This window comes from Gadus morhua, chromosome 7 (assembly GCF_902167405.1).
Source record: "Gadus morhua chromosome 7, gadMor3.0, whole genome shotgun sequence".
NCBI classification, from domain to species: Eukaryota; Metazoa; Chordata; class Actinopteri; order Gadiformes; family Gadidae; genus Gadus; species Gadus morhua.
Genome location: NC_044054.1, coordinates 21,648,649 through 21,672,300, shown reverse-complemented (window position 1 = coordinate 21,672,300; position 23,652 = coordinate 21,648,649). Strand labels below are relative to the sequence as shown.

Sequence of the window (23,652 nt, the reverse complement as noted above, 5' to 3'; positions counted from 1 at the left end):
TAGCTGCTTTTCTTGTGTAGTTCCTGGTGTGTTATGAAGGCTGCTATCAGATGGGGCTAGCAGTCACATCCAGAGTCACTTCCTGTTCACATTGGAGCCACATACCCCATGGGTATATGCCTACCCACATTATAAGCAAGTAGCGTTGTTTATGTTGTATGATATTTATGTTGGAACCTGATTTAGGGATGGTACCCTAAATATAAACAAATAGCAAACACACACGCACGCACCCAGGCGTGCTCGCGCACACACATTTAATGAACAGCCAAATGTGTGCCCTAGTATTCAGCACATAAACTGCTACTGGTTACTAGCTCACCTTTTAACGCCTAGTAACCACTGCAAGAAACACAGTGCGCCATATGGGTGCTCTCAGTGTGTCTCTGACTTGAGCTTCATCTGTACCAACATGCAGGCCTACGCCAACCTATAGGCCAGCTGTCGGGGGGGAGGAGAAGAGAAGGCTATGATTTTACGTGAGATGGAGTGAGTGATGATAAACAACAACGTTTAACACGAATACACACAATGCTGCTGCTGCAGCTATGTTCTGGTCTTGTGCCCTTTTCCTTTTTTTTAATGAAAGGAACACATCAAATTCATACTTTAGTCATCTTAAGTCGATGACGTGTTAGAGCAGTTTAGTGCCGGCTGGGATGAGCTCGTGCTACTACGAGACCCAAAGGAATCAGAGTAAGGGAGGGGGTGGGGGAAGAAGGAGAGGGAGAGAGGGAGAGAAGGAGAGAAATAGGGAGAGATACACTGAAGAAGAAAGGGGAAAAAAGATAAGGGGGGGGGGGGTTGTAGCTGTGTAGCTGTCTGAAAGAGAGGGAGGGGAGGTAGAGATGAGGCAAAAGAAGCGTGAAAGCCTCTTTTCCCCTCTTCAGAGGCGTTTGGTTCAGTCAGTCTGCTCCCAGTCACACTGCCAGGGACCATTCCAGCAGGGATCTTTATTTCTGGTTTTTTGGTGCTTTTTGGTGGAAACATGTGTCCTATAGTGAAGAGTCCAGATTGCACCCCTGTGCTTTGCCACTGCAAAGTGGCCTGCACCGGCAACTCTCTGTCTCTCATGTTTGGATGCAAGGTAGGCTGCCTAGGGTTTACTCTGTCTCTAACTGTCTCTGTGTCTCTGTGTCTGTACATCTTCCTTTTTATGTTTCTCTGTCTGTCCATCCGTCTCTGATTTTCTCACTGTGACTGTCTCTCTCTCTCTCTCTGTCTGCTCTCATGTCTCTCTCTTTGTGTCACTCTTTGTCTCCATCTCTTTCTCTGTTTCTGACCATCTCTCCGTCTCTGTCTCTGACTTCTTCTCATGTCTCTCTCTCTTTCTCTCTCTGTCTCTGTCTCTGCCTCTCTCTCTATGTCTCTCTCTCTCTCGCTCATTCTGTATGTGAGTCTGTCTCTCTGTGGGGCAATGTGACTGTGTGGTCAGTGTGGTTATGACCTGATGGTTTGCATTTGTCTGCATGTCCGGTCTTCCTGATTTAATAACTTTAAGTCCCTTTCACATGGTGATGCATGCAGGAGGCTGCTTCACAGAACACCCGTTTGTTATTTCTGGTTTTGGTATTTGCCGCCTTTTTCCTCTGCTGTGCTGTGCCTCTCTCAGTTCCCTGAGATCAAACAGTGAGATCATAAAGTGATGCAAGTTGTCATGGTGAAGTAGTGTTTTTGTCGATGTGATTATGACCTCTACTAGTGCCTGCTTAAGCTTGGTCATTTATTAATATATATGTATATGTTCCTATATTCTATATTATATATGATTGTTATATAATTTATTCTATAAGATATTGAGTCAGCTAATTCATTTGTTCATGTAGCTCTTGGCAGTTTATGAAAAAGCAATTTATTACAGGTCCAATCGGATGGTCTTTCATTTACCAGTCCATTGAATTATGTTCTCGGTTTTAAAGCGCGGGAAAAATAGGCCTTTTCTTTATTCAGCACTTGTTACACTCTGTTGGAAAGGCAAATTATATACCAGTGGCCAAGCTTCATAACCTAGGTACAGTGCCCGCCTTGGCCAATGATCCATATTTTACCCTGACTCAGAAGGACAAGCAAAATTAGAGAAACGATCGGTGGAAGATGTTGAAAATTTGATTCATGAGGACTCTTAAGTACTTTGACCATACTGTCCCATTCTCTTAAAGTGCTTCTTGAATAGTGGTCAAAACTTTACCCTGGGGATGTCATTCCCTTGCTCTGCCAAGAAGGAAGCATAAAGTCATCACTTTTCACTTGAAGTGCATATTTCACCCTTTTAACTTAAGATCTTGAAATAGGAAATGGCATCTCTTCCAAATGATTTACTACTACACCCTTCAACTATTTGTTATCACTCGCTCTCCTGTCCAAATAACTCCTTATTTCATCCACCTATGTGCTTGCTATCTTAGTTTCAAGTACTTAAATATTGTCAGAAGACAACGTGGAAGAAATTGCTTGTGTAGATTACAGTCTGTGGAGTTGGAGCAGTCCATAATCCCTTTGCAAACCCAATCACAGACATAATAATAATAATAATAATAATAATACATTTAATTTAGAGGCGCCTTTCAAGACACCCAAGGTCATCTTACAGAGCATATAGTCATCATAAATCGTTAAAAAAAAAACAAGACATTATGGAAAAAATAAATAAATAAACATAATAAATAAAAAATAAATAAAACAAAAACAAGACAAAACAAAACAAACAAACAATCAAAACGGTGATCAGTTAGACGTTGTGTGCGAGTTTGAACAGGTGAACATTCGATTGGACCAGTTAAGCAGCAGGGCCGACTATAGAGGTTGTGCTTTGCTCTTCACACTGTCTATTAGTGAACACAAACTCTGGTCGCCTGCAGCAGTTTACACTCCACTACAGACACAGCTGTGTACAAAGCTTTTGTTTCAATGTGCTGCCTTAATCCGTAGAATCAGATACCAACGATATCTAATGTGCACAGTTGGTGTGCATGCATGGGCTTTGTTCCTGAGCTCCGAGGTTTTTCTGTTGTCTGCTATGCCAATGTTCCTCTTTTCAAGTCCATTATCAATATGGCTGGCTAAGAGTTTGTCCTGCTCTCTCTGAGTTCAAACTAAATTAGATGTTTATCTTATAAAGTCGAGAGACGTGGTCTTTTTGGTCCAATTGTCAGAGTTGAAATGGCTATTAATTAAACTTTTTAACCTAGTAAATCCGACAAAATGCAATACCTACCAAAATGATTCGAATCTAGGTAATTATTCCAATATGAAACAAGGAACTAAATAGAAGTGATCCCCCGGCTCCGATAGCTCAGCTAGTTACGACACGTCTGAAATCCTCCAGAAGGAGCCATCCATTTTCCTTTCTTCTTCAAGAACTGCACTCTACTTCTAGATACTTCTACTTCTTAACAGATAGTGACAGCTGGAATCAAGCGGGGCAACAATGGCGATTGACAAAAGAGATTTAGCTCAATGAGATCTGCTGCAGCCAATTAGCCTGCCTGACCCGGATCAAATGAGTCGATAAGGAACAGATAAAGAGCCTTCTCAAGACCCACCGCAGCCCAGGGCATGCTCTGCTGTCAGTGGTCTCTACTACCACCAACGCTGGTGGTGGCAGCACCCCTACCACTGCTACTGCTAGTAATACCACACCTACAACACTACTAATATTGCTACTTCTACCCTACCACTAGTACTAACACTTCTGCCGCATTTACTACTGCTGCTATTGCTGCTACTGCTGCTACAACTCCTACCACTGCCATTTTTACTACTACTGCTAGAACTGCTGCTGTTACTACTACTACTACCACTACTCCTACTGCGACTCCTACTGCTACTATTTCTGCTACTTATACTACTACTGCTACTGCAGTTGCAGCTGCCCCTGCCACTATTCCTACCCTTTTTAAAACAATTATTACTGCTGCTATTGCTGCTACTACCACTACTCTTACTACTACTGCTACTACTACTACTTCTGCTACTACTGCTACTTTTACGTCTACCACTATTACTGCTGCTACTGCTGCTACTACTACTCCTACTACTATGTATCCTACTGCTACTACAGTGTGTGTGTGTGTGTGTGTGTGTGTGTGTGTGTGTGTGTGTGTGTGTGTGTGTGTGTGTGTGTGTGTGTGTGTCTTTTTGCAAGAGAAATTCAAGCAAACAGGGATCATATTTATTTTCCACAAAGATTGGCGCTTTTATGCAGGTTTTTGCGGTTTTTTTCCTGTTCAACTACCTGAAGGTGAAACAGGGTTAGTAATCAGAAGAAAAGAGCATGGGGGCCAGTGAAAATGTTTCGGTGGTTCATATCGCCTGCCTATTCAGTCTCTCTTTCAAACTCACTTCAAAGAACAAAATTGCTGTTGCATGTTTTTCCACTCTATTTTCTTTCCAACGTCACAAACTTCAACGCACTCCATAGCATCACGCAAGAAAAAGAGGTGGAAATTAGTCATGATGGCATCGCTGCTGATCACAGCTGGAGCCGATAAATCCCCTCGACAACTGCAAAGGAGTCATTAGTCCTGGGAATGCCGATTGTTACCTTTCCCGCTAAAGACAAAAGCCGGATGTTAGTGGATGTTGGTGGGTGTTCTTTTTAGACTGTAGCATTTTATTCCCTATTGTCCCTAAAGTAGAAAGATGTCATCTGGAGGCTGCTGGGGGATGATGAATGGCGCTGCTGATCTCAAACAACATGTCCTTGATTATGCCCTAAGACAGAGATATCAACCGAAAGGCACCGTTTTAATGTCGCTTTTGTCCTTCACCACCACAGAACCGGATCAGCCCACAGGTTCAGGTGAGATTCCCAGGGAGGAACGACCTACCGAAACAAATCACACTAGACAAGCCTAAGCCAAGAAACTCACACACACACACACACACACACACACACACACACACACACACACACACACACACACACACACACACACACACACACACACACACACACAGTCACATACATACCAGTCACACACACACAGTCACATACATACCAGTCACACACACACACACACACACACACTTACACTCGCACACACACACACACACACACACACACACACACACACACACACACACACACACACACACACACACACACACACACATAATACCATAAGACCCCAATCCAACACCCCCCTCCAGAGGTCTGGCTCTGCATACTCGTAGACCGCTTTAATGCCTGTATCCGTGGCATGTAGTTAGATTACAGTTTAGAGAAAACCTTTGCCTCCTGCGCCTTCAAGCCCTGTGTGTTGCTCGCGTCCAGATTTTGGTGTGCCTGGGTTTGGGGGTAAAACCGTACATCTTCTGAGGAGGCTAGTTCGTATGTGGCAAGCTCAGCTGAAGGTGAAGACATAAACGGAGAGAAGTGAGCGGTGCATGTGTCCTCATACGACATACGTTGGCCGATCGCAGGAAATCAAGCCACAAAATCTCTGTACGGTTTTACGGGAGAGGATCTTCCAATCAACAGACTTGAACCCTTCGCAGACTGCACTGCTTTGTATCTTAAAGCTGCCATAGGTAGGGCTTGATCCTTTTAAAGAAAGAGCCAGGTAGAGCAGAGAGCAAGAGTCTCCTCCTTCCTCCCCCAACTCTAAATTGTCTGCCTTTGAGAAATTGAGTTGCGTTCAAGCACCTTTGATTAACAGGCAAGATGGATGCCCTGAAGCAATATAAGCTGTTATGGAAATTTTAAACCTGTGTCTGCAATGAAAGTGCTCCACAGTGCTCTCCGGGGGTGCTGTCCATGGTGCTGAATCACCAGAGAGTCCCACACAGATCTCCTCTCACCGTGTGGGAAGCCACCACATTTGCAAAATATCAAGATGAAATGCTGAAAAGGGCATGAAGGATGCAGAGTGAGAACGTTAAGAAGTAAAGAACGGTCACTCCCACTCACAAACACATTACGGTGTGTGTTGGTGAGCACTCCCTCGGTCTTTAAGGGCCTCACGTCGGCCATTTGCCTGCCGTCGTCACTGCTGATGGACTTGTAAAATATTTGTGTGTCTGAAGGAGAGAGGTTTGCGTCCCTTAGATCTCCTTATCAGTAAAGGCTGGCGTCTCCCCGCTCCAACCATGCAAGAGCCCATTTTCACTCTTTATACCTGGAGGGCAAACACTCTCCCTTGTTCCATCTCTTAATCTCTCTGTCTCGCTCCCTCTTCATCTATCGCTCTATCTCCCTCTTAATCTCGACCTCTTTAAATGTCTTTATCTCGCACACTCTCTCCCCAACTTGTTTATCTTTCTTGTGATCTGTCTTCCTCTCTCCCTCGCTCGCTCTCTCAATCTCTCTCTCTCTCTCTCTCTCTCTCTGTCTCTATGTCTCTATGTCTCTATGTCTCTATGTCTCTGTCTCTCGGTCTCTCGGTCTCTCGGTCGGTGTCTCTGTCTCTGTCTCTGTCTCTGTCTCTGTCTCTCTCTCTCTGTCTCTGTCTCTGTCTCTGTCTCTGTCTCTCTCTGTCTCTCTCTCTCCCTCTCTCTGTCTCTCTCTCTCCCTCTCTCTCTGTGTCTCTCTCCCCTGCAGCAGTCGTCACTCATGGTTAAGATCCCCGTCAGTTGTTAGCAGTCCGTGGTCGAGTGGGCTCACGTGGGCTGCGCTCTACCTCCGCAACATGGCTGCCACTGTAGCTCGGGGGGGGCGTAGTAATCCTAGTGTGTGTGTGTGTGTGTGTGTGTGCATGCCTATGTGGGTGACGGGGGAGTGGGTGGATTTTCTTTTGTAATCATCGCTCCAACATGGTTCTTCAATGTAAAGGATTTGTTTTTGACGTCATGAATGATAATGACATGCAAAACATTACATGCAAAATCGCTATGTGCGGATGTAGATAGTTCTTTGCGTTTCCAATAGACCCCCCCTCAACTCTGGTGTAACGTGTGCCGTGTAACGTGTGCCGTGTCTCCTGAGACGATCTCAGGAGGGTTGCTAGTTACATTCTTGAATGCTGCCATTCTACATTCTAAATGTCCAAGTCCAGTCCAATTACATCACTGGTGTCATGCGAATCAAACCCAGCATCATCTGAAGTAGGTTTAGCAGCTCTCCTGCCACTCATTACTGGGCCGTTGTAGTGCAGTACAGACAACATATATTAGGTTATTGCTCACTGAATGTATTCACTTTAATAGGTACGTATTTCGGTCAACTTTAAGCTCGGAAAATTGGAAAAGGTTGAATAAAATTGAAAAACGCCTTCTCCCCACTCCGATGTTTCAGAGCAGAAGTAAACAAACTCCAAAACGTATCTGAGTGGTTGCCTTTTTAGACATTTGCATAAGTGATGAAATGGGAATCCATTGGAAGCCACACAGTGGGTTCCAGTGGCCTGCTGGCATGGGTTGCGTAAGCAGCAGCATTACTGTGGGTGCTGGTACCCGGAGGCGGGCGAGCTGCTCCCTCCCCGGTTAACATAGTAGGTCACTGGGCTTCTCGGAGCCTCGGGGCCACAGCTCTGGTTCTCCCGGGGCTGCGCTACATGCTAATGCTTCCCCCTCATTATACTACAACGCATCATACCGCGGCAGCTCAGTATGCGAACGCCAACACAGGGTCGGATGGACTTAAAGGAATAAAAACAACTCTCTATTAGAGGACGTCACGGCTGTGCATGTTTGTGTAATCCTGTGTTTTACCCTGCCACAGCGTGTTTGTTATCCTCTATTGGAGCTTAATTAAAATATGTAAAAATATGCAACGTTATTAAATTACTTAAGATTGACCTTGAGTGTATCTTAAGTGATTTTAAAATGTTCCAAATTATAATTTGTTCGTTTCAAATTGTTTAACGATTACCTTTCCTGCCATTAAAGGCATTGGGTTCGGAATATATTTCTAGGTTTTATGAAAATTCTGATTGCCGTGCCGTAGTCGGATAAAGTAGTCTCTAAGTTGCTAGTATTTTTTGCCCGGAGGGTTAATCTTAGTAGGGAGTTAGATCATACTCATGGCAATTTTTCCTCCACTTGCCCAGAATTTATTGTCAAAATGCCTTACCTGCCGGGGCTCTTCATCAACCTTATGGCTTTGAAACCTGTTTGATGTCATAATCATTTACATCTCAGAGACGCCTGTTACGGAGCCTTCCCATGCTGCTGACGTATTCGGTCACACTTTAATGGCTTTCAGTGATTGAAACAGTCTGTTCACTCTCCTATCCCACTTGTCAGGAGAAGTGAGCCTCCTTTATTGTGGTCCCGTGTGCATCGGGAGCCAATCAGAGCCCTCCAGCCCTTCTGCTAGACCCCCTTTGTTGTCTGCAGAGCAGGCTGATTAAGAGTACTTTGGTATCGGTTTGTGTCTCCGCGGCGACCATGATTCTGTGTTGTTACATATTCATTTTTTTAAAGTAGCAACTTTTACTCCATATCAGGAAGGAAATTATGTTTAGTAAAATAAATGGTAACCTCACTAACAACAACTACACATAAAATAACTACAAATGCAAAGGAAGTGTGCCACTAAGCTGTTTGTTCTAATAAAAACAAAAAGGCATCCAAGTAAAGACCACTCAATTTGTGCTTGGTTAAATATAGCAAGCTTAAAGCTGTTTACAACCACAATGGCGGGATTTACTGGCCACAGTCGAGTGAGAGGAGTCCATCTGGCTTTCTACACCTTCGGCATTCTCCTCGCCAGAGCTTTTCCTCCGCTGTTTGTGGTGAGGGTCATGGTCTAAATAAATGCCTGAATAAATATGTGTTGGTTTGTATGGAGTAGCTGCATCACTGAACTGCTGCTTACCTACGGCATAATGCACAAAAATAGAAGGCAACACAAAAATGAGGCGACACAGGTGCGTGGGTGAAAAAGTTTCGCTTTTGTGTGTGTGTCTGTGTGTGCACCTGTCCAGACAAAAAACGTCCTTCTCTGTGTCTCTCGCGCTCTCTGTTTCCCTCTGCATCTCTCTCTCTCTGTTTTTTTTCTGTCTAAAGGTTTTATTGGCATGAAAAACATACATTCACATTGCCAAAGCACATAAAAGTAAAAAATCCTCTCTCTCACTCTCGCTCTCTCGCTCTCTCTCTCTCTCGCTCTCTCTGTGTGTGTGTATCCCTCTCTCTCCCTCTCGTGATAGCATGCAGGGCAGCACAACAAGAGACTAACCTAAAGGCTCTTCCTGCGCTCATGATAACATGGCTCCCTACTGAAATGCATCTTGATGATAGAGCCAGATATTTAGAATTGCTGTTATTTTTGCTGTTGTAATCCACCAAGGAATGGCATCCATCGCTCTTGCTGCACAGTTCCTTTACCCTATCTATAGTGTAACATCAAAGATTCATGCATGAGATGGACAACTAGGGCAGAAGATGAAGGGGGGAGAAAGGCCAGTGGACTATTTTTAGTAGCGACGGTACCTAGTAGACGTGTGATTGGATGAGAGTTCAGCATCCTTCCTGAAGTTGGCCCTTTACAGTATCGCTGAAGGCAACCCCCTCCTCCTCATCATCATCAGTAGATCACCATAATCACTGCAGTGTTGCAATGGGACCACGTCTCCAGCACTCAGCCAACTGTGCTGCTCACGTGGAGATCAACACACACACACACACACACACACACACACACACACACACACACACACACACACACACACACACACACACACACACACACACACACACACACACACACACACACACCTAGTCATACACAACCACAGACACACACACACACACACACACACACACCTAGTCACACACAACCACAGGCACACACATAGTCACACACACACACACACACACAGTCACACACACACACACACACACACACACACACACACACACACACACACACACACACACACTGGAAGGACAGTCATTCTTCAGTGTTTATTGTTGTGTTGCTCTATCAACATAGGACGGACCCAAGATCAGAGTTTTCTGTTTCTGTCAGTGTAAAGAGTAAAGGTGCAGGCTGTTTACCAGCCTCTATCCAGACCACGCCTGCAGTCCAGGTCGTTCCAAAGTGAGGTGATATTTACACACTCAACCTGCTGATCCGTTCAGTTCAGGTGCCTTAAGCCAAGCTTATCTTTTCGCTTGATGTGTCTTTTCTACAGCGGAAGCCTCAAGTTTTATCTTTCTTTGTTCAGATCTCCCAACACCACTGATGACAAAATGTGTACAAAGTGTATTAGAAATGCGTTACATCAACTGCAAATCCATAAGTTGACTGTGCATGCTCGGGGGATTGTTTCAGATTCAACATGATGAGAACAAGACTCCTCCTAAAGCCCTCCACATTTAACATGTTCCAGAATGAACAATATACCAGACTTCACCAGTTAGCAGTGTCTCAGATCAACACCAATAGACCTGTGTGTCTTTTCAGTCGGTTTCATTCACTCTGTCTGTCCCTGTGTGATTGGCTTTACCTGTATTGGAATTTGCTTGTGACTTGGCTGAGCGTGTCTGAGACCACGTGCGTGAACACGTGCACGTACGATCACGAAACAAACTGCTTGTCTCCTGTAATGAGCCCCTGAATGCACCTCATGTGTATGTGCCAGTTGACCTGTAATTCGTGGAACGCTACTCTAATTTATCTCTCTTTTTTCATCAGTTATTGCATTATTACTCGTTTTATTACCATTATTACTATCGTCTTATTGGTCACACTGCATTTACTCTGTTACACTCTGAATACATCATAACTTTGTGGACCCTAAAGTGAATGCTGTGATGTAATGATGGTGACCCTCTTTGTCCCAAAAGAGGGTCACTATCTTGCCCCACAAAGGGGCAAGATGGTAACTGTCCTGTGCGACGTGCCTCTGTGAGGCAACACTCTTTCGCCCCCCGGTGGTTATATTTGGTACTGCTTCTCTTTCTCCAGAACAGGCCACAGGCGGTGCAGGGCTCCCCACCAAATGGACAGCCCCCGCCCTGCATGAACCCTGCCCTGATGAGTGCTCCCTGGGTGAGAGGAGTGGGAGGGTTCCTCCACGTCCTTGATGTGTTTTGTTGTGGTCGACGGTGCTGCATGGTCTATCCGTCCTCTTGTCTCCTTGACCTCACCTGACCGTCGCCTGCTGTATGTTGTCCTGGTTCACATGCTGGGAGCTATGGGAATTTTTGTCTAAGCATGAGGTTAACAAAAGCATCCACACTGTATCCACGTTCTCAATGGTTCTAAACACACATGATGTGTGAGCGTGTGAGTGTACGGCCTTGTTGAACTGCGTTTGGCTTGCTTTGTCGCTGCTGCTCTCTGCCTTGCTTTGCTTCTTTATAAACGTGTCTTTTTGTTTTACCGGATCAAGAAAGGCCATCGGTCGCACCGCCACCATCCCTTGTTTGACACCCTTGTAGAACACTTCATTGCGAGTCACACACCGGGGTTTGCATGTTCAGCAGTGCCCCTTTGATGATTATTTGAGCTTTTCTTTGTACGTTATTCAAACATGTTTCTTATTTGCATGTCTGACGCCGCATGTGTCTGTTCCCATGAGTCCAATAAGATCCATGCACACACACCCACAGGGAAACAATACGAACAGCAAAACATCTGCAGGTTACCTCAGAGTCTCTCCCATTTCAGATGTTTATTCATTGCACGTCCCACTCACAGCACCCAAGATGAATTGTAATGTCGAACATTGAAGTCTTTAACATTGAATTGAAAAATGTAACCATGAATTGGAGAAGTTTACCTTGAACATTTGATTGTAACATTGAACATTGAATTGGAATATTTTACATTTAATTGTTCCATTTAGCTGTGAATTGACCCATTTAGCATTGAAATGTAACCTTTAATATTGAATGATCACATTGAACCATTAATTAGAACAGTTTAGCCTGAACATTAAGTGTAACACTTTACTCTGAATTGTAACATTTTAGATAAAAGCGTTACATTTAAAATTGAATTCTAACATTGAACATTGAATTGCTTCATTTCAATTGAATTGTTCCATTGATCTTGAACGTATGGGTTCTAATGGACCCCTTCCCCTATCAGTACCACTACCAGGACGAGGACTCGCCGGCCCTGGACCAGGGGGGGTTCCCGCGGCTCACAGGCGAGGCCCGCGCCCCTGAGCTGGTGCACGTGTCGGAGAAGAACCTGTCGGAGATCGAGAACGTGCACGGCTACGTGTCCCACTCACACATCTCACCACTCAAGGTCAGCAACCTCCTCCCACACACACATATGTATGCACACACACACGTACACACGCACACGCATGCACGCACAGGCATATATATACACACACATAAACGCAAACACTCACGCAATACGCATGCAAACACACACGTATACGCGCACGCACACACAGGCATATATGAACACACACACACACACACACACACACACACACACACACACACACACACACACACACACACACACACACACACACACACACACACACACTTACACACACATATACAAACACACACACCTTCTTTGTAATTTCCCCAGAGGGATCTTCTGTTTGAGTTTTGTTTTCTACTCACATTCCCTTCAACCCGTCACTGTCCCTCCTCATCTCCGAGCCATGAATGACTGCCTACCTGGCATCCTATCAGTCTGCCTCCCCTCTCTCACTCTCGATCTGCCCTTCCTCTCTCTCACTACCTCAGACTTTCTCTCTTTCGCTCTGTACCTCACTCTTTCTCACTCTTTGTCAATCTGGCAGGTCTTTAACCTGCATAAACAGCCAGGTGTATGTATGCATGTATGTAGATATCTATATATATTTGCATAACTAGTGGCTTTATAGCAGTAGCAGATGTCTTCTATGTCAATATTCTACTAGTGACGATGGCTGTGAACAGTAGGGGTAAGCCATGGTGTAGAGGTTCATGGATATAGAAGAAATAGACAGGGAGTTTAAGGTGCACTTCAAAATGCAATCAACTGAATGGTTAGAGCGAGAAAGGCCCACCTGGCAATCTGTTGGTGATTCTGCTCTGTTTATTACGTATTACGTATTAAATTGGGCCCTGTCTGTTTTCCGGTTATTCCTTTTTCATCTTGACCAGCTCTTATCTTGAACTGCATGGTTGAATCCGTGCCGCTTTGATATTGTGTAGAGAGGAAATTACTAAAGCACTCACTTCCTCTCGAGCACACGCTCTCTTGCTCTCTCGATCTCTCCCTCTTGCTATCACTGTCTCTCTCTCTCTTGTTCTAACTGTTTAGCTTTCTCGCCTTCTCTTTCTCTGTCTGTCTGTCTGTCTGTCTGTCTGTCTGTCTGTCTGTCTGTCTGTCTGTCTGTCTGTCTGTCTGTCTGTCTGTCTGTCTGTCTGTCTGTCTGTCTGTCCGTCTGTCTGTATCCCTAACCCTTCTTTTCTGTTCTTTGTATATTTCTAACTAATGTGTTTCCCAAATGAGGGTCAAATACTGTTCAGCGTGTCTCTTGAGTCCAGCTATTTTGTTTAAAATAGACAGTTTCCATGTAAGTAAGCATATAATTGAGCTGAAAGTGGTTCTTTTTTTACACTTTACATTTAGATTTATGCCAGTAGAGGGCAGTGTTGGAAATGAAGAGAGGGATGCTTCTGGTTTCAGTATACGAGAAGTTTCTACATAGCTAGCCAACCATGTTTCCAGTTGTACCTGAAATTCCCTCATATTGAATTAGGAATAAGTTAGTTATGGTTGTTCCGCAACATGTCTGTAGAACCCTTGCTGGAACGATCTGCCAATGGCGTGCATATCAGGCGGCAGCATTTTCATGTTTCATGTTATTGTTGTTCAGGTTCTGAGGTTCTATCAGGTTAACACAACCGATTGGGTCGCCTGTACACTGCCCCAGAGCCGTACACAGGCGTTTTTTACGTCTGAGCTGAACCCTGATCTTTGAAAGCATTTGATCCAGCTTTTCTGGACAGCCAAGGGTCAAGAGTTTGAGTCAAGAGTTGAAGTTTGGTAGGCCGAGAGCAGCAAAGCTTTGGATTGTAGCTGGTACCTGGCAACGAGCCTACGGGATTGCATCAAAGCATCCGCTCCGGCATCAGCAGAAAGGACCAAGAAAAGGTCCAAATGGACCTTTTCAAATTGTTGTCTATTGAAAACATTAATTTCAAAGTGAAAGTTACTCTCATGAATGTGGAATTTATCCCTCCCGAATACGCAGCCCTGCTGGGATTAAGATTAGATTGTCAGAGAGATGAGGGATGGAGATTAGCTGCCTCTCGGTCGGTAACGTTCAGACTCTAATGCCACAAACACACACCTGGGGAGGCTGACCGTCACGCCTCCTAATGGGGACAGTTCTATCATCGATCCGCCGATACACCCCAGACACATTTTTAATCAGAGTGTTGAAGGCATGGGACATTGGACGTGAGAAGTGCTTTGAATAACCCCCTCTGGCTTGTTCTATTATTTACACTCCTGGCGTGCACTCGTGTGCTAATGAGTATACGTGTGCACAGTGCGAGGCATTGCCCTATAACTCTAATGAGTCTGGGTCCTATAGGAGCTTTTCCAGCCACCGGAGGGCGCTGTTTGTAAAAACATGAGTCTGAATTCAACGCCCTTTGGTCCCTTTTGGATCGGCATGGAGAGGGGACCCACAGTGCATCCCGTTTGGATTCAGAGTAATTACAGAGGACCGTACACGCCTCATGATGAACAGACACGATGAAGGCCTGGCTGGTTCTGTCTGGCCCGCCACTTATAACCCTGATGGACGTCCCCTCTGAACTCCTTTTCCTCTTGAACTTTGATATCTCTCTTTTCTTTGAGAATATTCCCTCCGGGATATTCTCATTTCAAATCATCCATGACATAAAATATGAAAGAATGAGTGAGCATTCATGAAAACTGCTTTTTTCCTTTCTTTCCCTGCCTTGTGTTTGCCTTGTCTGCCTCCCCCACCTCCCCCCCCCCCTCTCTGCTGTTGTTCCCTTTCCCCCCCCACCCCCTACCCCAGTTTGCTGGCTAGTGATCCTGTCTTTCATTCTCTGCCTACAGCCTGCACTGGTTACCCGTTTTGATCTTGCATACCCGGGTGTGACCACGGCAAACTACATGGCAAGTTTAGTTTCCTTTTTCTCTCTCTCTGTCTGTCTCTCTGTCTGTATGTCTGTCTCTCTCGCTCTCACTCTCTACCTCTCTCTCACTTTTTTTCCCTTGCATTTAGGGATATGTATGCACCCTTTAATTTTTTTTGGTTGTTATTATTTCCTTTTTTTTTGGCATTGTTCGATCTCAAATTATTCTGCGCTTCTGGAAATGGCTATCTAAGAGAACACAAATGACAAAGGATGAATGGCTTCTCCTCAACCCCACCTGAGTGATGCATGACGTGGATTGTAACGCTGCAGACTCGTTTACACATGACTTCTTACCCCAAAGCACCTTCATCCATTTCTAAATGCTTAGTTAGGATGTGTTTGAGTAGCTTCCGCTCTTATTGTTTTCAAACCCACCCATATCCCTTGCGTGTTTGGGTCCCCAGTGCTCAATGGCTTCCTTATACCTATACAGGTATGTGTTTATATAGGTTTCGCTTTCAATAATCACCGGCTAAAATATGTTGGTCAAGGTTAATGATTGGGAATTTTGGCTCTTTGCTCTCTTTTTCAATTGATTTATTATTTCATAAGGCGCAATTTCATGAGGTCTACCTTTCAGTGTTTTCGCTAAGCTCACCTACCCCATATTCGCGTCTTTCCTTGTGCGATCAGGATCGAGATTGCTTTATTTGGCCCGAGGGAAATTTGTCTTGGACATAAAGGCTGCCTCATCAAAAAAGACATGCATTTATAGTGCAGTAACAGACTTAAAGTGCATCGCACAAACATGTGCGAACATAAGTGCATTCAAGTACATGCATCACTGACCCATCCCTTCACACCCTTATTATATCCTGGGTCCAGGAGATTCACAGATAGAGGGATCAAAGGGTTGTCATACTTATTTATAAAGTATATTTTCTTGCATTTGAGTGGCACCCTGTAGCATCTACCTGATGGGAGCTGTCCGTATGCTGAATAAAGGACATGGGAGGGGTCAGCGGTCTTGGGAGAGATGCTCCCTCACCCCCATCACCTTCATTGCTGTGTGGACCAGTCTCTTTATTTGTAATTTTAACTCAAGATATTCCATAAGGTTATACACTCTCTATCACAGCGTGATAAAATAATATTAATACCCTCTGTCTGACCCCAAACACCCTGAGTCTTCCCAAGAAATCGAGTCGCTGTTGGATCCTAGTGCATACCGAATTTACATGGATATACCCACACTGTGACAATATATATGCACATCCAAGTAGTTGTAAGAAAGAACCTGGGTCATTCAAGTGTTATGGGACAGTAATGGAGAATGAGGCCCCAGATGTCCTGAATGAAAAAAGATTTCTTCTGATTTCTTCGTGTTTTAAAATGAGGTGATCGCCACACTATTTGTACTTTATAACCGCCAAACTGTAGCCAGAGTGTCCGAGGAAGTCCCAAGAAGGCGGTGCCATCAGAAAACGTAAAAAAAATGTAGGTGCTGGGATGTCTGCTCGTGCACTTATTGGAAATAATGTAAAGAGAATGGGAGAACTCAAACATCCTTGAGGAACACTTGGTGACTTTAAACTCAGAAAATGTCCTGTTCACTCGGACCTGCTGGGTCCTGTTGGTCCAAAAGGTGTGACCACCTGATGATTAATGGATCAACAGGCAACTGTCTGAGTCTACTAAGAAGGATGTGTTGCTGCAGGGTATTAAAAGCAGAGCTAAAGTCTTAAAACAGCAGTCTGGCTTAGGCCTTTGGGTTTTCAAGGTGACACAATAAGGTGTTTTATGGTGCTGCATCGTCAGTGCCACGACTGTCTTTAAAGGTAAACTAGCTGTTCATCTATGTTTGACCTCACTCCCACACAATTAACTTGTCCAGGAACTTATGACAATAGAGGGCAGAGCAACTGGTCTGTACTCATTGTTCTCTTGAGGAACAGGTTTTGGGATTGAACTGTATGAGAATCCACAGATCTTTTGAAGGACAGAGACCAAAGTTCCTCTGCACATATCTTCATGAGGAAAGCTGAGACACCATCAGGGCCTGTTCCCTTAGGGATGTTTGTCTGTTGTCTATCATTGGAACACACTCATCAAATGTTATGTTGTTAATGGCACCATCATATTCTGAAGAGAAATCATGTAAATCTAAGCTAATGTGCAAGTCGTTCAAATTCTTTGCCTTGGTAATGTCATTTGTTGTGTGCATTTTCCTGGTGGGAGACACATTTGTAATGGATTTCTTGGTGGCCTACAGTTTCTTTATATTATTGCACAGATCAATCAATCATCTTTCCAAATTGATTCCTCATATGGTCTCTTGTTGAGTTTCTGGTTCAACTCCCCCTGTGCTGATCTGAGTTGGTCCTTATTCCTGAAAGCAAGCCTCTTGCGTTTGATACAATCCTTAACGTCCTCAGTAATGCATGACTTGTTGTTGGGATGAAGTTTAACGTGGATTGACGTGGTCAGTACGCAGCTGTGTTCCGAAGGACTGCCTCCTCAAGCACCTTGCTCCATCGCTGGGTACACTCCGAACAATATAAGCCATGATATATCAATGTATATGTGTGTGTGTGTAGATAGATGGATAGATAAATGGATATATAGATAGATATAGCTGTAGAGTGCAAAGTAAAGACTTGTTGGCGCAGCACAGACAAAACAGTAAGCTAAGCTGGAACATTGTGCAGGTTTGCGACATGATAGATGGGGCATTGTTTAAAAGGTGGAGGTATTGACTTGATTCATAGCCGTCCTTCAGACAAAGTCGTGCGAGTGTGCATGTGTAGACAGCTGGGGGGAGTAAACACGCTGCCGGGATATCAGGTAGCCATAGCTGACTGATCAGGATGTCATTTGCCCTGGAAGTGGCTGCTTAGTTTTACTTAACGTATCCAGCTGCGCTTGATGACAAAACCTGTCCTCTAAACAGCGTCTCAAGGTGGCGCCCGTATTCATCTTCAAGACCTCCGAAGCACGGCCGCTCCGGGCATTGCATTCCTCATTGTTATTCATGTGTACGTCCCGTTTGCTGGAATATGTTATTTAGAGTAAGGCATGCTTTCCTCTCTTGTGGTGAGTGGTTAATGGTGTATGGACCTGTTGTTCACATTGATACACATACTAGTGATTCAACATAAACACAAGGGCAAGGTCACCACACACACACGTGTGTGTGTGTGTGTGTTGTGTCAGGAGGGTTCCTATAGACTGAACAACAAGTGACACTCAATTAATGGTGCAACTAAAGGACCTTTCAATGTACAATTGCATCAAACGGGTCGAAAAGCCCCTGGTGGTATAGGGACCTTATGGAAGAGGAGCGGTGGGGGGGACCCCTGAGTCTTGGTCAGGCCCGGTGAACGTAATGCTTACCCTGTTGGTGTTGTTTCAAGCCTTGGGATTTTGAATGAAAAATGAGTTTAATACAGCCAAAGTAATTATAACCGCCGTTTTTCCCACCCACCCCCTCTACACACACACACACACACACACAAAGACAAAGCAAAAGTTTTGGTTTATGGCTCACATGGGGGGGGGGGGGGGGGGGGGGGTTTGCGGGGTAACAGATGAAGGAGTCTGAGTCAGGGCGGGGGCGATCGATCTTCAACCGCTGCGCAGTTCTATCGATCGCACGCCTGTTTCCGTGGTAATATCAGCTCGTAAAAAATGCATATACTTTCTTTTCCTCTTCTGTTGTGTGGCTGAGTGGGAGGGAGAGGATGGAGAGCCGGAGGGGGGGGGGGGGAGGTAATTAACCCCCTGTCAATCATACAGGTGAGTGATGAATAGCTGCTTAATGTAAGCCGCAGAATGTGTGGACTGGGGGCCGGAAGGGTGGGGGTGGGGAGGGGGGAGGGGGGGAACGGGGCTTAAGCCCAGACAGAAAATGGGCTCCCCGATTCCAGTCCCAGGTGAATCCTCCTCTTCCCCCGTCCCTCTCTCATCCACTCAACGTCGAGACCACTCCACACCGCACACGTCGTCAGACCCAGACACCCTCCGCCCGCCTCCTTCTACCCTCGCATCCCTTCCCCCTCATAAAACGCGTAAGAGTGATTTAATTTCATGAAACAGTGGAGGCTGAGAGATAGCCGGTCGTTTCGGGCCTTGCTCAGCACTTAAAAGACACCCCGCACTTTTTAATTGGCTCAACCTCGGATGCTGTAATTGCATCTCTTCATGTTGTCATGCATACCATGGCAGCCGTGCAGTGAAAATGGGTTTGGGTTAATGGTGGTCTAAGGACATGAGCCCCCCCCCGCCCATCTCCCCACTGCGTGAGCCTACATGCAGAAACCATCACACCACCATAATCACACAATGCCTTCTCCGTGAGTTAATGGTGCAAGGTCTTGTCGGAAGACTGTACGTGACGTTGGGAACCAGTCTATCTGTGTTTAAGTCTAGTCTATCTGGTGTTCTAAATACACAGGGTAAGTTGGAGGCACACATGCTATTGCCGTGAACAAAGCGTCCATACATGCATTTTACTGTACAAACAAAAATATGCCTATTATCTGGGTAATAATAATTCATTGTTACGCAATTAAAGTTGCAATACGAAACACTTCTTTTACGACCTGGCTCAAGTGGCCATAGCACAGACTGGATTGTACACCTGATTAAATGATGAAATAAGCTCTTCATTACGAGTAAGAACAAGAGCATAACAAAGCACTGTAATCAGTGGTGGGTGTAGTGTACGGATGAGTGGGTCTGGTTCTGTGGGGAGGTTGCAGAGTGTAAACCAAACATTAGGCTAAAACCCAACAGGCACAAACAAACCAGAGAACAAGAGCCTCTCATCCCCGCCCACTGGCTCCCTGTACAGATCGGCAAACAGAGAGAGGGGCGGCCCACACTTAAACTAGCTTCTAGCTTCAAATGACCTCGACATGTCGGTAGTCCGTGCGGATCGGTAATTATTGTTATCAGTAATGTTAGCAATAAAATCACATCCAATAACTGCTATAGTCTAGCTATAAAAACTGTGGGTCGACCCATGCCCCCTGTCTTTTACATGGCCGTGTTGCCATGTCGCACCTCCTTGTCTAAAGTAGCCCACAACAGACTTAGGCACTTGAGACGCTAACTTATCTTACCCTAGGCAGCTTTCTTACTTGTATGCTAAAGCCTACAGTTGTACAGACTGAATAACAAAATGCAATTCATGAGTCTATCAAGGAACCTCATCACTTGACACTAGGCCACCTCTAGGTTGTTTTAGACGATGACATCCTTTTGGAAGTACATACTGCAACGTACTGGCCAGTATGCAGATTCAGCCTCCCCTACCTCGTCGAAAGGTAGGGGTGGGGGGAGTTGTGTTATTCGGCTGGTTGAAATGTCCTACACAATGCACCTATAATATAATGTAATCTCTTTGTAAAATCCCCTTAGAAGACCAAGCTAACGAGTCGCTCTACCAAGTCATCCAATACTTTGTGACATCTCTCCAGCACTTTTCAGTAGTATCTTACTACTCCATCAGTTCATGTCAGACTGAATCACATAAACTGATTCACCCTGGATTTCATATTGTCTCCTTTAGATAAAGGGGAAACTTCCCAGACATGGGGCATGGTTGGCCCGGGGTGAAACAAATTGATGGTTGGGCAGGGTCCTTGAAAGCGATTCTTAGTAGAACTGAACGGTGCTAAAATATGACGATACCATCACTCTGTTCTCACTCCCGCCTCTTCTTCTGCAGCTGTCAAGTAGCCATTCAAATCAAATTCAGGCGTTGAATGGGATAGCGAAAGAAGAGGTAAAAAGGAAGACAGAATGTAAAAAGAAAGGGTGAGAGGAGGTGTTTTTATTGTGTTGTTGCTTGATGGTGAAATATTTCTTGTTGACATTGAGACATTGTGTCTCTAGGCCATGGTGATGTGGAATGAACGAGGGAAGCTAGATTGGAGACCATCATTTTAGGGCAGCCTGGTAATTCAGTTGTTTATTCTGCTCCAAGGCTTAGAATATTATTGTTTTTAGAAAAATAGAAAAATATAGCTTCTGTGTTTTAGACCTCAGACTGAAATCGCAGCTCCCCAGAAAGAATCATTGTTATCATTGTTACGACTGTATTTCCTTATAATTTAGCAGTTATAATGCAGCACTGCCTGTGCATTACATTGGTTATATATTTGATTGATTGATTGATTGATGATTGATTCTTTTAATGACCACACAGCCAGGCTGGTGGAATTTGTTGTCAGCTTGGTACAGGTTCCAACTTACAAAACATATAACACAGATAAACATACAGAAATACACACTACACAATACATACGGGCCATGCTTAATCCTTAACGTTCCGAGTTCAGAAAGTTTATTGCAGTTGGGATGAAACTGTTTCTTGCGAAAGGAGGAGGCGTGTTCTGGCGCAAACGTTCCCTGGTGCTATTTTGCAGTTTCAGAAAACAATTCCGCCACAAACCAGGAAATACCTGGTCTAAAGTCAGTGGCGTGTTGTTCAGATGCTTTTTTAAGGGCACATCCATAATGTTGATTGTGCACCTGGGGCATACACTTATCTTCCCTCATCTGCCTATCCACACATTCTTGGTAAATTATTTGGGATACAACAGCTGATACAGCGGTAATAAGTTGTACTTTTAAATCAATGCATCTGCAAACACCGTAAAGCAAACAAATATTTTCCTAACACAGACATCGTGTACAAGCCCATAACTTTTAGGATTGATGAGTATTTGATCGTGAGAAAACATTGTTTTACCGCGACTGAGTGTTAAAAATGATGTGATGAATGAATGAATGTGGTGAATGTGTATGTGTTAAATAATTAATGAATGCAGGCGCGTGTGTGCATCCATCTGTTTATACACACGCAAACTAAACACGTGACGCATAATACAGTCCTTGGCAATGTATATTAACGGGCGGACACATGCATATTAGGAACACAAGTCGTTAACGATAATGCATACAATACTGGTAAGAAACTATGTTTGTTCATGCATTGCGTATATCATTAAATAGAACCACAGTTACAGCATATCATATGTGTGTTATGTTTTATTTACCAAAATGTATTTGAGGACTCAGTATTTCTGAAGTTGTGGAAGAAAACGCTATTCCATGTGTGAATTAGGCCATATTATTTGGCCATAAACTGTAGTCTTAAAATTCATGTGGTCAAAATATCAACTCGTCAGATTCAAAGGCGCTCATGGCTCTTAAAGGGGTTGGCAGATGACACTCTCATTGGTTTATTGCACGTTACGCCCAGACCACACCTTCAGGTAATTAGGCTACTTCAGGGCAACCCTTTTTAGATTTGCGTTGGGCGCAAGAGTCATTTATCCGCCGGTATAATAGCAACATCACCATAGAACCGTCCACATACTTGCGTTTGGTGCTTCTCACTTGCGTTTCAGACTGTTAAAATAGGAAAATGTCCTCGTGGGTTTAGCTTGTTTAGTCATGTAAACCATGTTATCAGATATGATAGTAGTAAGTAAAAAAATTGGAGCTAGCATTTTAACACGTTAGTTTGCTTTTATGGATATTTAATACTTCTCCGACCTAATATTATTTTATTTCTGGAAAATGAGGGAAGTGTGCTTTGAACCAACATTTACACTTCACTCAGTCCGAAAGCTGTCCCATTAAGTACCTCTGCAGAGGAGGTTATCATTTCAATGGAACACGATCATATATCGCCCTGTCCCTTTACCCTCATAGATCCTAGGTCAAATCCTGACAAAAATACAGATGGTGGCTGATTTAGCTGTATATTGTCCTATCTCACCTTGTGATGAGATAAAATAACAGCAATCTAACAAGTCAATCCCATCAGTCACAGGTGAACTAGCCACCTCCGTGATTACTGTGTTGGAGCTGTGAAGTGACATTAACATAAAACATGCACACAAATAAAATGTCTATGTTGAACTACGCATTTTTTTAAATAACCATAGACATTTGTATTTACACCATACACATAGGCTATGTATGGTGTATTACTGAATATATAATTGTGCTGTCCGACTCGTTTTTTAAACTTATTTTACACTGGGTTCCTGCAATACTGCCGTCACACTGCTTATAAACGTATTCATTTTCTAGTGCTTATTTTGTCTATTGTGTGCACATAGAAGTTTTTTTTTTTTGTGAAAGAGTCCCAGGCAAAATTGTATGTAAACCTAGCAATGTGTTATTTAATAAAAAAAAAGGGGTTCAGAAAGGACAATTTGAAAATGGTATTTGCACCTTTAGAAAAAATTATGGAATTGTATTGCGGCAGGACTGGAAGTGTTCAGCACCACCAATCTCTTCAAAAAGCTCCTCTATAGAGACGATGTTGACGGTTAACGTCCATAAGTGGCTCAAGCTTATTAAGGCGTTTCCTATTGACTTTCAGCCACTCTAGCACTAATATCGAATGCATCAATAGAACAGTAGCTAAAACCTGAAACCCGTCAGACACAGCTAATTGGAATTTATAGTTCTTGAAGGCCCATAATGGTCCTGTGGTTGTATGTCAGCCCTCGGTTCAGGAAGTGGGATTTAACGGAACCAGCTATTTAGACAGGCCACAAAGCAGAATTTCCTGCTGATAGGTGCTGAGATAACTGGGTTAACATCAAGCCCAGATGGAGTCAAATCCCCCCCATCACAGAACCATCTCTCCCTCTA

The 23,652-nt window shown here is 44.2% G+C and overlaps 1 protein-coding gene across 21 annotated transcripts in view; it reads left to right on the top strand.

Moving 5' to 3' along the window:
• The window catches only part of dlg2 (discs, large homolog 2 (Drosophila)), a 131,009-nt gene that overhangs the window by 46,927 nt on the left and 60,430 nt on the right, over positions 1-23,652 (top strand). For 18 of the 21 annotated variants that reach the window (XM_030360824.1, XM_030360834.1, XM_030360832.1 and 15 more), the window contains 2 exons: positions 10,856-10,939; positions 11,984-12,148. In XM_030360824.1, the coding sequence (XP_030216684.1) occupies positions 10,856-10,939; positions 11,984-12,148 (249 nt within the window). Of the gene's footprint in view, positions 1-10,855; positions 10,940-11,983; positions 12,149-23,652 lie in introns of those variants that run through there. The other 3 variants (XM_030360829.1, XM_030360839.1, XM_030360841.1) reach the window with 1 other exon arrangement.